This window comes from Protopterus annectens, chromosome 1.part2 (genome assembly GCF_019279795.1).
Source record: "Protopterus annectens isolate FY-2018-M chromosome 1.part2, PAN1.0, whole genome shotgun sequence".
NCBI classification, from domain to species: Eukaryota; Metazoa; Chordata; order Ceratodontiformes; family Protopteridae; genus Protopterus; species Protopterus annectens.
In genome coordinates this window covers 356,258,165-356,273,731 of record NC_056727.1, presented here as the reverse complement: position 1 = coordinate 356,273,731, position 15,567 = coordinate 356,258,165, and the positions used below count along the sequence as shown (strand labels likewise).

Genomic DNA, 15,567 nt, shown 5'->3' with positions numbered 1-15,567 from the left:
TTACGATTTCCCATCCAGTCATCCAGGCTACACTTACAGGGTCATAGAGGGGCTGTATTTGATGTGAATTCGTAGTCTTATTCCAGAGGAATGGCAACCTCAGAGACACCTCTCTCTCTCTCTCTCTCCAGCAAGTCCAATTTATGCCACAGGCCAGGTTAATGTCCCTGGAGCAGGTGACCCTTGTCCCATTTGATTTGTGGATGTGCAGCACTTCCATTAGGTTTGGAACAGAGATTGCTGTATAGGCCAGGCACAAGTATCCTGTAAGTCTGTACACTACTGAGTACAAAGACAGTGACTTCAGTTTGTCACTCTGTGATGTGCTGGAGACCCTGAATTTTCTTGGTTTGAAATCTCTGAGGTGTCTCAAGTTGCTGCATGTGTTTGGTGAGCTACATACCAAAGGGAACATTGTACTCAATTATTGGCCTGATGAGGGTCGAGTACAGGGGAGTTAGGACCTCTTTCACTCTTGAGGCAATGACTTTGCTAATGAGGTGTGCAACTTAGAATGCCTTCCTTACCACATTAGAAACATGATGGTCAAAGTTTAGGCTACTGTCAACGTGCGTTCCCAAGACTGCTGAGTTGTTCCTTAGGGTATTATTATTGATATGATAGCCTGCAGGGATTTCTTTTACTGAAGGGGTTGATGATGCATTTTTTAGCACAGAGTTTGAGTCCATGGCTTTGGCACCAATCATTGTTTTTTGTTAGACCCTGTTGAAGTATATTGACATTGTTTGGGGATTCAGTGATTGCACCTAATTTGCAGTCATCAGCACTGACCCCTGTGAAAATCCACTGCTGAAAGATCTGCTGGTTGAGTTAAAGTCCTCAGCTTTGGCCGAGTGTGATCTGTCAGTGAGCCAGTTAGCAACCCACCTGAGAACATAAGGGTTGTTATTCAACTGGGAGAGCTTATCAATGATGCCCGAATGTGAGATTGTTTTGAAGGCCTTGGCTAAGTCGAGGTAGACTGTATGTACAGATTTGCTTTCTTCTATGACTGGTGACGTTTTCAGAGAAGTCCACCATGTGTTGGATCAAGGGTTTGGCGATCACCTGTATCCTTATTTATTAGGTCCATGATGATTCGTTCCATGGCCTTATAGCTAAGGCTGGTTAAGCTTTATGGGTCTGTAGTTGCCAAGGTCTGTTGCTGTAGCACTTTTATGTAGGGGGTGCTGGTTGCTGTTTTCCATTCAACAGGGCCAAAACCAGTACTCAGACTCTGGTTGAAGAGAGTGTCTAATGGAGTTGCTAACTCATGTTTTCGACCATTTAAAATGCAACCTGGGATGACATCCGGTTTCATAGAGACTGTGTTTTTGGCCTTAGAGAGAGCATTAATGACTTGCTCTTTGGAGATGCAAGGTGGGGATATGTAGAGGGAATACTTTGTGAAAAGTTGGGGGAGGTGAAATTTTTGCCAAACCTGTCAGCTAATAAGTTAGCTGTTTTCGCAGGATCTGTGTATGTGATGCCAACCACAGCTAGTTCAGCACACGTCCGAGTCCTACCTTTTAGGTTACAGATATAGCTGAAGAATGCCTTATGGTTATCTTTAGCTATGGTTGATAAATCTTTTCAAAGTTGCCTTTAGAGGATTTTACAAGTTGTCTTATTTGTTTGTTCAAGCAGAGCAGGGTGTTCTTCCAGTGTGGAGACATCTCTTTTTATTCTTAGCAACTTCTTCCTCTTGTTGTGTAACTTATAAATGCTAGATGTCCACAAGGGAGGCTTGTGTTTTCTTGAGGATTTTGTTTGATCCTTTCAGGTACAGCTGTCAATACATTTATAAAAGTGTGTGCGCAGGGCATTTGTGTATACCTTAGTATAGTTGTCAATGCCATCTGTGGGAACAGTAACTTGGAAGTTATTTATGCCATCTCTTAGGAGGGTATAATTAGCTTTGGTGAAATTGTTTAGCTTGATTTCATCCAAGAGGGGTTCAGGTGTTATAACTACTTCAGATGTGCCTCATTTGTGATCAGATTTAACCAGTGAGGGTCCTATACTTGTGGTGGTGCAGCGGTCACCTATGTTGGTGAAGACCAGGTCAAGAATATTTGAGCCCGTTGTGGGGATGCATACTATTTGTTCCAGAGCATTGGTGATGGTCCAGGAACCTTTGTGTGAGCATGTTGGTACTTGTGTAAGTTTCCTAGTCAATGGAGGGGTGGTTAAAATCACTTATGACTAGAGTGTTTGGTTGTAATTTGATTGACTCAAGTAGATCCAAATAAGCAGGGTGGGTATCTTGGCTCATTGAAGGAGGCCTTTAGCTAACAATGACTTGAAAGGGGGTGAGGGATCTTTACCCACATTTAGTTGAACTTCGAGTAACTCCATGGAGTTCTCCTGTCTAACCAGTGTAGAGGTGTGTAGAGGTGTATTTATCTTTGATAAAGGTAGATACTCCTCCTCCTCTGGTTCTCACATGATCATTTTGCGGTCTGAAAGTGTGAAAGGCATTGTAGCCTTGCAAGGCCAGGGTACTCTGTGTGGCCTTGAACCAAGTTGCTGTGACTTCACAGACATCAACGTGCTCCAGGGAGAGGACTGCTTCCAGTGAGTGTAGTTTCTGATTTAAACTCTTAGCGTTTAGCAGCATAACCCTTAATTGATATCTTCATGTCGGAAATGTTATTCTTGAGACCTTGCCTTAAAAAGGCTCTGTGGGGGAGGCAAGTACCTTAGCCAGTAACTGAAAGACGAGAGGTGACAGGTGAAGACCATCTATGGCAAAGCAGCATTCTACCACCATGTCATCCCAGGCTGACAGGAGCTGGATCCCCTTAGAATGACACTAGAAGCTAAGCCAGTTGTTGAAGTCTATCATTTTTTGTTTATATTGTGGTATCATCGTAGGTGAGGGTAGAATGCTGCTCAAGGCTGGAGACATACCTGCCTGGGATGCACATTCAGAGATTTCAGTCATGTCTCTTCACGTGGTCCATTGAGGTGCATCTCAAGTCATTCACACTAACATGAACTATGACGCAGTCATAACTGTACTTCTCGTGTCCTCCTGCGGTTTTGTGGTAACCTTATACCTAAAAGATGCTTGTCATATTCCAATTTGCAAGGAATTCAGTTTTTTTTCCCCCCAAGATTTTCTTTGTCTGGCTTACATTTAGTTATTTGGTCTGTCCACTTTGCCTGGAGTGTTTACAAAGTGTCTGGCTCCAGTGACTGCTCACAGGCTTAATGTCTTTCCATATTTAGACAATTGTCTTGCATTTGCAGACACTTTTTCTGGTTGTCAGGATTCCCTAATGTGGTCATAAACTCTTGCTCAGTCTAGTGTTGCATCTGAATTTGCAGGAATTCTCTTTCTTATCCTTTTTCCAGTCACTACTTTTTCTGGGATGTGTTCTAGGTTCGTCCTTAAGAACATCCTTCCTTCCACAAGACAAAGTAGAACAGTACAAGGAAATTTTCCTAGACTTCTCCAGCCAATCTCAGGATTCTGGCAGGGAATTTCTACAAGATTCTGCGTTTCATAGCTTCTGTTATTCTTGCGATTTCCTTAGCCAGACTACAGGAGAAGAATTCAGTGGTACCTTGGACACTCTGGGTTCAGTGTCACCACTCCTCTTTTCGGATTCCATTTCTGAGGTTTATCAGAATGCAGTCACTTTGGTGAATAGACTATTGATCTTAGTCCAGGTCTTCCCTTCTCCCTCACAGTCTGTCACAACAGATGCCTCAGAATTTGCTTGAGAAGCAGTTACAAAAGTGGTGACAGTGCAAGGTCTGTGGAACTCTGACAGACAAAACTACTCTTCAGGCTGTATACATATTCTGTTTTGTAGCAGACAGGCAGAGCAGGACCAGGTCAAGCCTTCATGAAGTGAAATTGCACCCCAGAAGTATTCCAAGAATTGTTCTATCAGTGGGAATCACCTCATGTAGATCTGCTTCCCTTCTTTGGAAACGGTTAAAGAAATTATCTTCCATCATTCCTTGTAAACAGGCCTGGAAAGTAAATGACTTTTTATTCCCATGGACGAGAATGTTCCAGTATATCTTTCCACTAATACCCAAAGTTCTTGAAACATTTCAGAAAGACTCTTTAGTAATAAGTACAGGTAATCTGTTTGTTGTACAATGTTGTGCATGTAGAACATGAGTGTTCTGGATAAATTACAGACACACGTACCTTCAAAAGACATTATTTACTCATAACACAGTTTCTTAAGTCATACAAATATTTCAAGTATTAAGAATGGTCTGAGCATAACTCAGTGTGATAGTTAATATAGAAGTAAATGTTATGTATAGTTAATGCTAATTATTATAAATGACGAAAGGTCTTATTGCATATTAACCTTGTGTAGTTTTCCGGTTTGTTTTCTAGTAATTTAACATCTTAAAAAGTGTAAAAATATTTAGAAAATTTCAGCTTATGTACATAGAAGTAGTAGCAACAATGTGATTGGTTGTGTTATGGTGGTGTTAGTAAGTGGCTTGTATGAACTTTTCATCAAGCCTGGAATACTTTATTCCATGTTGGAGATTTAAAATGTTTTTAATTCTGAATTTTTACATCATTCTTATTGTTTGTCCCTAAAAAGTTGTTCTTTTGTTAGCATCATGCATGTTGCACTGAACTATTTCATAGTAGTCTCTGTACCTATTGTTCCAATAGATGCCAGCATATAATTGCATTTCATTGAATATAAATGGGTTAAATAACCCTTTAAAGAGGGGTAGTATAAATAGGTATTTAACTACATAAATCAGACATTGTTTTTCTACAGAAAACTCATTTATTGACTAAAGATGGAAATAGATTGTTAAAATATTATTCAGTTGTAACTGGCTCTCAGTTTGTTTCAAAAAGAAAAGGTGGTGGTATTCTCTGGAAAAAAAGTCAGGTCTACCTAAAATAGTTGATTCCTATTCTGACAAGAATGGTATGCTGGGATTGGTGATAATAGAAATTGATAAGTACTATACCCTTATAAATTACCTATTGAATCCGTACGTTTGGTTCTAAAACAGTTGAGAAGTACTTGGATATTGTAGCACTATACTGTAAAGGAGAAATTTTGATAGCTGGTTATTTTAACTGCATCAGACAAAGATACTACAGATGTTAAATTAGGCTATATTCAGTAGTTAAACATTTAAATCATATTAATACATTATATATGAGAGATGCATCAGATTTAAAACTAGATGTTTCTTTGAAATATATGCAATATTCTTTTAGATTTTGGACTAAAACCAATATTGATAAAGTATTGGTATCCAATGCATTATACTCCAAAATAGAGGAGGCACTATCCCTATCTGACTATAGTGCTATTACATTTAAATTAACTTTACATCTACACAGTTTAATTTCTTGCAAAAGACTCCCGGCATGTATATAACTATAATAAAAATCTTTAATGAATGGTTATTAAAAGAGAAATAAATTTTGGTATTTAACATTAATGGTAAGGTCACTGATGTCATACTGTGGGACACGTTAAAAGCTTATTTGTATGGTAAAGTAAAGAGCTGGTGTATTTGTAAAAGAAAGGAATGGGATAGAGTTAAATGTTCTCCAAGCTGAAATTGATTTTAAACTTTAAACCCAGCGGTAAAGCTGCAAGCACACAATTAAAAAATCTAAATCAGAAATAACTAGAAATGTTACATCATAAGATTTCCATCATTCTAGAAAAAAATTAAATTGCAGATGTATTGAGTAAACCCCAAGAGACTTCATAAAATAGCTATTAGATAAACAAATAAAAAAGAACAAAAATAAAGTAAACCAAGGAGAGTTGTTTATAAAGCAGGGAATGAAAATTAAAGCTATGGATCTGAAATATGTACTTTTAGAAAATATTATGAAGAAATTTATAAAACTGTCAAACCTGAGTAACAGCAACTTATTGGATATTTTGTTTAAGAAAACATACGTAATAAACTATCAAAATAACAGAAAAGCAAGATTAATAAGTCTTTGCTTTAAGGTATTAAAATACCAAATTAAAAATCTTAAAACTAATAAAGTACCAGGTGTACGGATGGGATAATTCCTGAGCTATATAAACCTTTACCTGATATTTTTAAAAAATTTAATGTTTTTGAAGAAGTTGAGTACATTTGATATTCCCCCCCATCATGGAGATATTCTCTTATTTCACCCCTTTTAAAATCAGATAAGGACCTTGTTCTATGTTCTTATTGATTTATATCACTTTTAAATGTAGACTGCAAGATTTTCATATCTATATTAGCAAAAAGATTAAATCAAATGCACATTGGGTTAGTAAATGGAGATCAGACTGTGCTTATAGTTAATAGGAAAGTTCAGGATACTATAGTAAGACTCTCGTCTTTGATTGATATGGCAAACAAAAGTAAGAGTTACCCATAATAAGCTTAGATATGGATAAAGCTTTTGACTCTATTAATTGTTCATACTTGTTCAGAGTACTAAGTGAATATAGCTTTTCTACTGATTTCATAAAGTTAATTAAAAAGCTTTATGATAACTCAATTTCTTTTGTCAAAGTAGGCTGCTTAATATCTAGCCCCTTTGATATCTTAAAAGGTGCCGAACAGGAATTCACTTTATCCTATCTGTTTGCAGTTATTATGGATCCATTTGCTAACTATATAAGATCTAACAAACATTAAAGGTTTTAAAATAAATGAAAAATTTTCTGCTAAAATTTAACTTTTAGCTGATGATATTCTGCGCACTAGTGGTAATATGGACCATATAGTTAGATCTGTGGACTATTTTGAAAAAAAATTCAAGACTATAAAATTTAATCACAGTAAAACAAAAACCTTGCTTATAAACAAAGGGATAACCTCTCTTACAAAAAAAAGGTGGAACAATTTACAGTTAAAATACTTGGGAATTTACTTTTGAGATTAATAATAATAAAAAAACATTTTAGTCGACTACCAAAATCTGATTGATACAGTGTCCACATTAACAGACAATTGGAATAAATTATTTTTCACTTTTGAGGATTGACTTATGTTGATCAAAATGATAATCTTATCAAAAATCTTATTTAGTCAACCATTAATTCTCCCTCGTCTAAAAAAAAAAAAAAAATAAACATTTTACTGAAGTTCTTATGGCATCCAAGAATGCAAAAATCTACTGCGAATGGCACATTAAAAGTTTGGGGGGGGGGGGTATTGGTTTTCCCAATATTGACTGTATTCTGAATCTGTAATTATTAATGCTCCATTGGCTTGACTCCTCTTATGCTTCCTGTTGGAAATCAATACATGAAGAAATACCAAAAGATAATAAATCTATAATAGAAACGTATACACATTTAGACAATACCTTTTTAGGGTTTTAAAAGGCTATATATTAAATGAAAACATATGTTTACTCTCTACCCTTTCATAAGATTTTCTGTACGGCTTTCCTCTGGGTGTTCTTATTTCCTCTCCTATTACAAAGACATACATCTGGAACGTTTCTCCCCAGGTCTCCGTTGAAAATTTGCTTTGTTCCAAGTCAAACTTTCCCAGTAAACAAATGCTAAATAAATCAAGTTTTATTAATATTCAAGAGATTTATGAATTTAAATTATTTAATCAAAGATCTAATATTTCCTATAACTTTCACAAATGGATGCTTAATATCTTTTAATGCAAGGAGGATGTTTGACTTTAATCGTAATTTAATTTATTGGCACCAGTTTTTGAACGGAGTAAAATACACTCAGCTGATTATCTGATTGCTAGATATAGTCTGGAAAATAATAGCTAGATATGCAAACATGTAAGGAATATATTCAAGATAAAATTAAAATATCAGGCATACAAACTAAAGCTATTCCAAAAATCCTAGACTTTTCTAATCTAAATAACCCATCTAAAGGGAAGTCATACTTGCTAAGCATATAAAAGATTATTAGAGTTGAATTTGTTGCCCTTAAGTTGTCATAGTGGAATTACTCGACAAAAATAAAGAAGATTTTTCTGAGAAAAGTAAGAAACTATCCTTAAAATCTGTAGGATAATTGACGTCATCTATGTACTGGAAGGTTTGTACATGGAAAGCTTTACACAGAGGTTTTCTAACTCCCCACAAAATTGTTACATATAAATCAGAAGAAATAAAATGCTCAAAAAAACAGTGAAGCCCTTGATGCAGATTGGGTTCATATGATCATGCAGTGCAACATAGTGTCATCTTTCTGGACTGATTTTAGAAGCTTTTGCCAAACATTGTGTTCTAGTAATTGTACTCTTACAGATTCCGTGATTTTATTCATTGCCCCAATCCCAGACATTATTCCAGTATCGCAAATACCTCTTCTTTAGTCTGTCCTAGCTATTGCTAGTAAAGTTCTAACTAAAAACTGGAAGTGCAAAACAACTGTGTATTTTACTAGTAAATTTATCTGTCTGGACAAATCTGTAAGAAATGTACCTTTTCAGTACATAGCCTGGCAGAAATTTAATGATCTGTTAGAAAAGCACTAATGGTTTTCTGTGTATAATTCTTATGAACTTGTGTATGTCTGTATAAATGTGTGTTTATATATATATATATATATATATATATATATATATATATATATATATATATATATATATATATATTATGTTTTTTAATTTTGTTTCGTTTCAAATTGTTGAATTATTGTTGGAAAATGTGAAATCAAATAAAGACTTACTCCCCTTTATCCGGAGCAGCAATGTTTTATCCTTTTAAAACTAGCCAAGGGCAATTATCACAAGCTTCCCCATAGACTGTATTTACTTATACAAGAAATTTTTTGATGCACTCCAACCTGAAAATGCTTGTTGATTGCCTGTATGATAGATTTTTGGTACCATTTAGGCATCTTTTTTCCTGAGGTTGTGCAGAAATTATAAAGATAGGTGGAAAATCTACTGCTAGAAAGTCTTGTATGTGTAAATGGAAAATATTTTCTAATTTCCACTCAAAAGAACCTGGACCTTTTTAAGACCTGGTTGCCTGTGGTTCTGTTTTATATGTCTACCCACCTAAAACAGGTATCTCCTCCTTGGGATCTTAATTTTGAAAAATTGTCACTTTCTTGATTTGAACTACCTCATAAAGGGTAATTTGAGATTTTTAACATGGCAAACTGCACTACTCATTGCTCTGACATTGCAAGAAGAGTATCTGAGTCAGTCCTACTTCATTTTCCATAAGGATAGGGTTTCTTTGAGAAGTAGTCTTCCTTTTATGCCTAAAATAGTTTGAGTTTACTTAAGCCAGTTTTTCCTTGCTTTCTTTTCCAGAATGTAAAAAACAAGTGAGAAAAATCCTTTACACTTTTGATGTCCACAAAGAACTCAGATACTACTAAAAATTAAACCCTTTTCCAGAGGAAGCAATTTGGTGGTCCTGTGCAGACTTTTCACAAATCATTACAAACTGCATTCCTTTTTCAGGTCCAGAACTAGCTTTGCAAGGAACATTTTCCAGGGGCTCTTGTCTGCTTGAATTCCCTCCTCCTACTCGTATAGCTTTGTCTACTTGCAGCAGTGATCTTAATGTTAAACATAGATTAATTGTATAAATAAACTTACAGTAACATATGATGTTCTGATAGATTACTGTTGCAATTACTGATCCCTCCCTTCAATCCCTTTACTTGTTTTTTTGTATATATTGCTAGGGTGTGTGTGTATATACACATTCATATATACACCATCATTTGTATTGTTCCATTGTTTTTTGCTTGCTCCTTTCCTAACATTTTTCCTTTCAGGGCTTAGTCTCCCTTCTTTGGCATCCAAACTGCCTCATAAGTGGTTTTGCTTGAAGCACTGGCAGTTTGGCCACATGGAAGGTACCCTAGTTTTGAAAGCTGGCCTTTGGTCATATCTTAGGCAAGAGAATAACCCATATTTATCTTGGACTACTGCAATAGTGATCTATTAAAGCTTCTGCTGTTGTGATAAGTTTACATTCACATGACGCACACCCCTTTTATACCAACTGTGAAGGTAAGAGTTGTGATAGGTGTGGGAGGGAAGGGCTAAATAAGAATTCTGATAACCAGGTTAACACCAGAAGCAGAGAGGGTTCTAAAATTAAAATATGTTGGAAGAGTTTGTGATTTGTCTTTACGGTAATATTTCACTTAATTTTTGCAGATGATATTCAGTGTGTCCAAACATCCAGAATGTGTAATAATATCTCGTAGTAAATGTGATTCTTAGTTTCTGATAAAGCCTTTCCTGATGGTGTTTTCATTCCATGTATTGCAAACACATTCCTAGTACATTGTTATAGTGTTGCATTTCCATCACTGCTCTTGAATAATTAAAATTTTAAAACAGAGACGTCTTAAATTAAAAGGCATATATTTTAGCCTGACAACCACTGTGGCCTGTATAAGCCTAGGCATGCAGCCCACATGTATCTTGCAAGTTGTTGAGCTTCAGTGGTTATTTTAAGGGGTATATATTAGTTAAAACGTTCTAGTAAAATATGGCTAATACAGGGAGGAAAGCCCCCTTCCTAGGTAATTGCCCTTTCTCTAAGATCGCAGATTCCTAGAATAATGCTAACTTTATCATATATATTTTTTTTAATCTAATTTTATGAATCTGGATCAAATTACACTCTGTTGTCTCCTCTTTATATTCTTCATAAGTTCTGCATTTTAAACTGTAGGATTGCTAATTCTCTGAATAACCTGCTTGAATTTCTTGAAATAGTCCTGTCAACTTAGCTTGTTTTGATTTGTTGTTCGTATATGCTTTTCACATGACTTCTTCATATGTTTAGAAGGTATAATCTTCTGAGTGTTTTGCATCTTTTTCTTACTCTGTGCTGATGCCCAGTTGTTATGTATACAGTACAGTGCATTCTCTAGTTTTCTGTCTTTGGTGTCATAGCTGTAAACGATCCATGTTAAATTAGTCCACATATGTCTGAGTCTCCTTACACGCACTAGTGAATTGTAGAAATGTACAGTGCTAAAGAACCTAAAAATAATGTTCTTGTAATGCATAAGCACAAGATGCACCCTTGTTTTATGTGTTTCTTTCTTTTATAGGTTTAGACAAAAGCAGAACAAATATCCAGTTCTGTTCTTGTCTCAGGGTTACTCTGAAATCTATCCTGAGCTTATGGATATTAGAACTCGAACTACTCCGATTGCTATTCATTTTGCCCATTGTGAACATCTTCTGGTAAGGCTCTGAATTTTTTTTTTAATTTATTGTAAGTGAAAATAAGTTAAACAGAAGTGCATTGCGTATCATACACACAAATTGTACACAAGAATAGTTTGAGTTGTTTAAAATAATCTTCCTTTGAATTAGATTTGACTAATAAATGTTTGCAATGGGGTAGGTCTTGATTGTAAATTCACCTTACATTTTGATTTTTCTCTTCTGTAACAACAGTCAGCCTCATATACTTTGAAGTGGCTTGCTGAAGCAGTGCCTGATCTATAAACATTAGAGGTTTGTTGCTGTTTATTAACAGTCAAAAGAAAACTGTCAGTGACTGTGATAATGAAGATAAGTAACCTTCCACTCAGCAGCAGCACTTCTTCAGCCAGTTAAGTGTTTGCTGCTGAGCCTCTGGATTGCTGTTCCATGCGTTTTGTTGCAGCTTTTTAAGGTGCTCGTTTGCAATAGTCCAACCATACATGAGACTGAATAGAAGGTTTTTTTTTTCTCTACATGCTCACAGGGCAAGGCTTTGATTTTTAATATTCATAAGCTGAAAGATATTTATATATTTGTGCAGTACTTATAAGGTCTGTCATGGAAAATGTTTATACATTGCAATAAAGTAGTCTTTGATTTCTTTCTCATTTTTATTTTATTTTAATATAAGTTAAGTAGATGTCCTTTATTTGATCACGCAATAGTGCTTACGTATGGTAAGTGTCTTGCCAAGGATACTCTATATTCATACTTCTCAAACTCTTAGTGCAATAATTGTAGACAAAGCCAAAAATAATGGGGGAGGCCCGAAAAGAGGGAGGGACAGATTTTAACTATAGATATTATAAACTTAGAAGGTTGCTAGACTGTATTGGTTGGCATGCTTTTCTGAAGGATATGAAGTCTAAAATTCAAATTTGCCGACTTTAGTCTCCAGTGATTTGCCAGAAAATTACAAGTTTTATGTGGAGCAGGCCAAAAATATTAGGGGAAAAACTACATTCTGCGTAAATCTGGACAGTTGAGTGGTATGACTGTCTGACTGGTATACCAGAGCTTGAACGTCTTCCTCTCACTCTGTGTGTCTGCCTCATGACACATTAGCAGGGATGCTTGCTGGTACATAAGGGGCATATTAAGGTGAAGTTCCCCAGAACTTTCTTGCCACCAGCCAGAGAAACTTGATGTGCCATTTGTCTTTCAGCCATGTTGCCCTGACAGTTACTGTAGTGTTTGGGCAGATAAGTATCCCCCTTTGGGGAACCCTTTCTTTGTGTGTGTGTGTGTGTGTGTGTGTGTGTGTGTGTGTGTGTGTGTGTGTGTGTGTGTGTGTGTGTGTGTTTGTGTGTGTTTGTGTTTGTTTCACTATTAACCTCCCTCTTTCATGTCAGCTAAGAGAAGCAAATGACTGTAGTAGGAAGATTCCATATTGAGACCATCGTAACAAATGTCACTTTTGCCTTGGTCCTAATCTGAGTGCACTATTGTAAAACTTTTGTCCCTATGAGAACTAGAAGCCATTTAGCTTCTCTCAAGTTTTACTTAGGAAAGCTAAAATAATTAGCAAGAGGTAGATTTGGATGTCCTTTATCAGCCGTGAAAAAATCTGAAGAAGTCTAAACCTTCGGTAGCTCCAGTTTGCCTGGACATTTTCATTGTGGTGCATAAGCCCTTGTACCTCTCAGGTTCAGCTGGTGCCCTTTGCTGTCAGTACTCCATTGGAGATCAACAAACAGATCAGTAACACGTCTTCATCGACTGATCATATGGTTGGTAGGGTTGCTAAAGGAAAGCTTCTAATGGTTATTTCTGAGGGACTAGAGGGCATGCCAATGATCAGGAAACAGAATCAAACTGAGCAGGTAAAAGCTGGTTCAGTAACAAATTCAAAAGCAGTAAGTAAAACAAAAGAACCAGCTAACACAGCACTGTATAAAACACTTGTTTAAACCCCCCCCCAAAAAAAAAGTAAAACAATCATAACAGATGAGTGCTTTCACACCAAAGGTGCTTCATCAGATCTAAAAAGCAAACTAACAGGCAATGCTAAAATACAGTTAGGAAAGTTAAAAATCACCTGGTCAAGTCACGTGACTTCAGCAATGGTTTTAAAGTATGTACTCAATTAGTCCTTTCCCTTTGTCAGATTGTAAAATTAACATCCATTTAACTTCTAAGCATTCTGTTTTTGTTTTGGCCCGAAGAGATGATTAAACAAAAACAGAATGCTTAGAAGTTATTAAATTATTTTATTATTATTATAAGCCTGCAGTTAAGTTCTAACTGCCTACACCAGTAGCTGATATTGCCACAGAACATAACTGTCATTGTCCCATGACTGGAAGCTAGTCTGTACCCACCTTATGAGACGTATAACTAGATGTGCAGTACATAGTACTATTTGTGGTTTTTCAGATTGCTGTTTTCTTAAATTTTGTATGTATATGAAAAGCATTGATAGGTCTGAATGAAGGAAAAAACAGTTTGTTTTTTGAAAAAAAAAAGAGAGAGAAAGTACCATTTAGATTGTATGCTTATATGATCCTCACAGAAGTATTAATCACCAATTTCTTCTTTCAGGGCATAAGTGCTCACACAGAAGATTTGCTTCGAAGCCTAGATTACATTGCAGAAGCCAAATCCAAAGGTTTGGTTGTATTTTGTTGGGGTGATGACACCAACGATCCAGAAAACAGAAGGAAATTAAGGGAGTGTAAAGTGGATGGTCTGATTTATGACAGGTACTTTCTAAATATTGTTGACTAATGAATGTCTGCAACAGTTGCAGTTATTTGAGCAGTGAGTTGAAAATGAGGGTGAGAGGTGGGGTGGCATACAAATAGATGTCCTAATATTCACTTGCTGCCGTATTCTTCACTTGAGGGATATCCACACCAGTAGGCACCTGACGGCCAGTATACAAAAGTCTTTCAGCACTGTAGGGTACATGGTACGTCTGGTGTAGGCTGTAGTCGTACATAGGCCATAAAACAGGCGTACGCATGTACCATCTTCAGAGCTTTTCTGCTCCCAGCTGGAAAGCCAACATTGACCGTCGGTCTTGCAGTTTCTAGCATTTTTTGACTACTGCTTCATGGGGGAATATTTTTTTCTCTCTATTATTCCTGTTGTTGTCATCCAGGAAGGACAAGTGTCAGCGTGGAAGACTAATTCCACATAAGGACAGGCATACACAATGCCTTTTTTGACAAGGCCCCAGCCATGACCATAGGTCGTGCAGTATCTCTCAGTCGTTTGTCCTGAAGACCCTTAGAAGAAGGCTTTCATCCTTAGCCCAATATTTGGAAAACCAATGGGTTAAACTCCTAAACAAGTGCGTGGAGGGCACCTCAGGGTCCGATGCTAAGCCACCAAAGCAAAAGGCCAACAAACCTTGGCCTACACCTTCCACTGCACTCTGCCTTCCAATGTTTGTCCCGAGGCACTCTTCGACCCAGAGGCAGTTCATCTCCCTAGCATGGAGTCGCAGGCCAAACCCACTTCTGAGGTCACCTTGACTTCGGTCGCAAGCACATTGCTAGAGGTCAATGTCCAACTTGGGTGATGAGGGGGGTCCGTGGCTTGAATGCATTGAGGACCTTTGGGGTTAACTTGCAGCTCTGTGTCCGAAGATCGAGTCTGAGTCCTCTGAACTTTGGCCATCATCCAGCCCTCCTACACTTCAAAAGATAGTGTCTCCAGCAAAGAAAAAAAAAGACAAAGCATGTCTCCTCAGCTAAAGAAACCCCCTACAGAATGTCAGGCTTTCTCTAAAATACTTTTCCAGGGTTCATGGCTGTTCATCAGGGCCTACTTGTCAGCCACTCAGACTTCTCAGAAAAGAACTAAGGACCGCGATTCTTCTGAGGATTCCTCTTATGAGGAAGAAAAATCTCTGGGTTAATCCAGTCAAATTCCCTCTCCTCTGGAATATGTCTCACCTGAAGAGAAGTTAGTGGGTGCAGAGTCCCCCATGGAAGAAATTTCCTTTGGGGAAATGCTCCTAAAAATGGGGGAACACTGCAGGTGGGATACCTCACAAATTTCAGACTTACAGAAACGGTATTACTAACTCCTGCAAATGTATCTGCCTAGTTTCTCTACAGTGCCACCAAGTACATTCAGCTGTTTTGGATGCATTTAACAGTGCATCCCAAAGTCACAGGCTCCTGCCCCCAAGAAGCCTGATTGCTTCTACAAAGTCCATGAGGACCACAAATTGCTGGGTCTACAGCTGGGCACCTGAACAGGAGTCATTTCTGTTGCTACTGAGAAGCTTTCCAGAATGCTCCCCTCTGCCTCTCTTCTCGCTTTGGGTAAGGCAAATAAAACCCTGGAAAGGCTAGGAAAAAAGGTTTACGTTTCAGCCTCTTTGGCTTTCAGGGCCAACTACCAGACACACATGACAAAATA

The 15,567-nt window shown here is 37.2% G+C and overlaps 1 protein-coding gene across 1 annotated transcript in view; it reads left to right on the top strand.

Moving 5' to 3' along the window:
• GPCPD1 (glycerophosphocholine phosphodiesterase 1) overlaps positions 1–15,567 on the top strand; it is a 1,148,488-nt gene that overhangs the window by 1,055,064 nt on the left and 77,857 nt on the right. The window contains exons 18-19 of the mRNA XM_044056397.1: positions 11,034–11,169; positions 13,735–13,895. Coding sequence (XP_043912332.1) covers positions 11,034–11,169; positions 13,735–13,895 — 297 coding nt within the window. The remainder of the gene's footprint in view (positions 1–11,033; positions 11,170–13,734; positions 13,896–15,567) is intronic.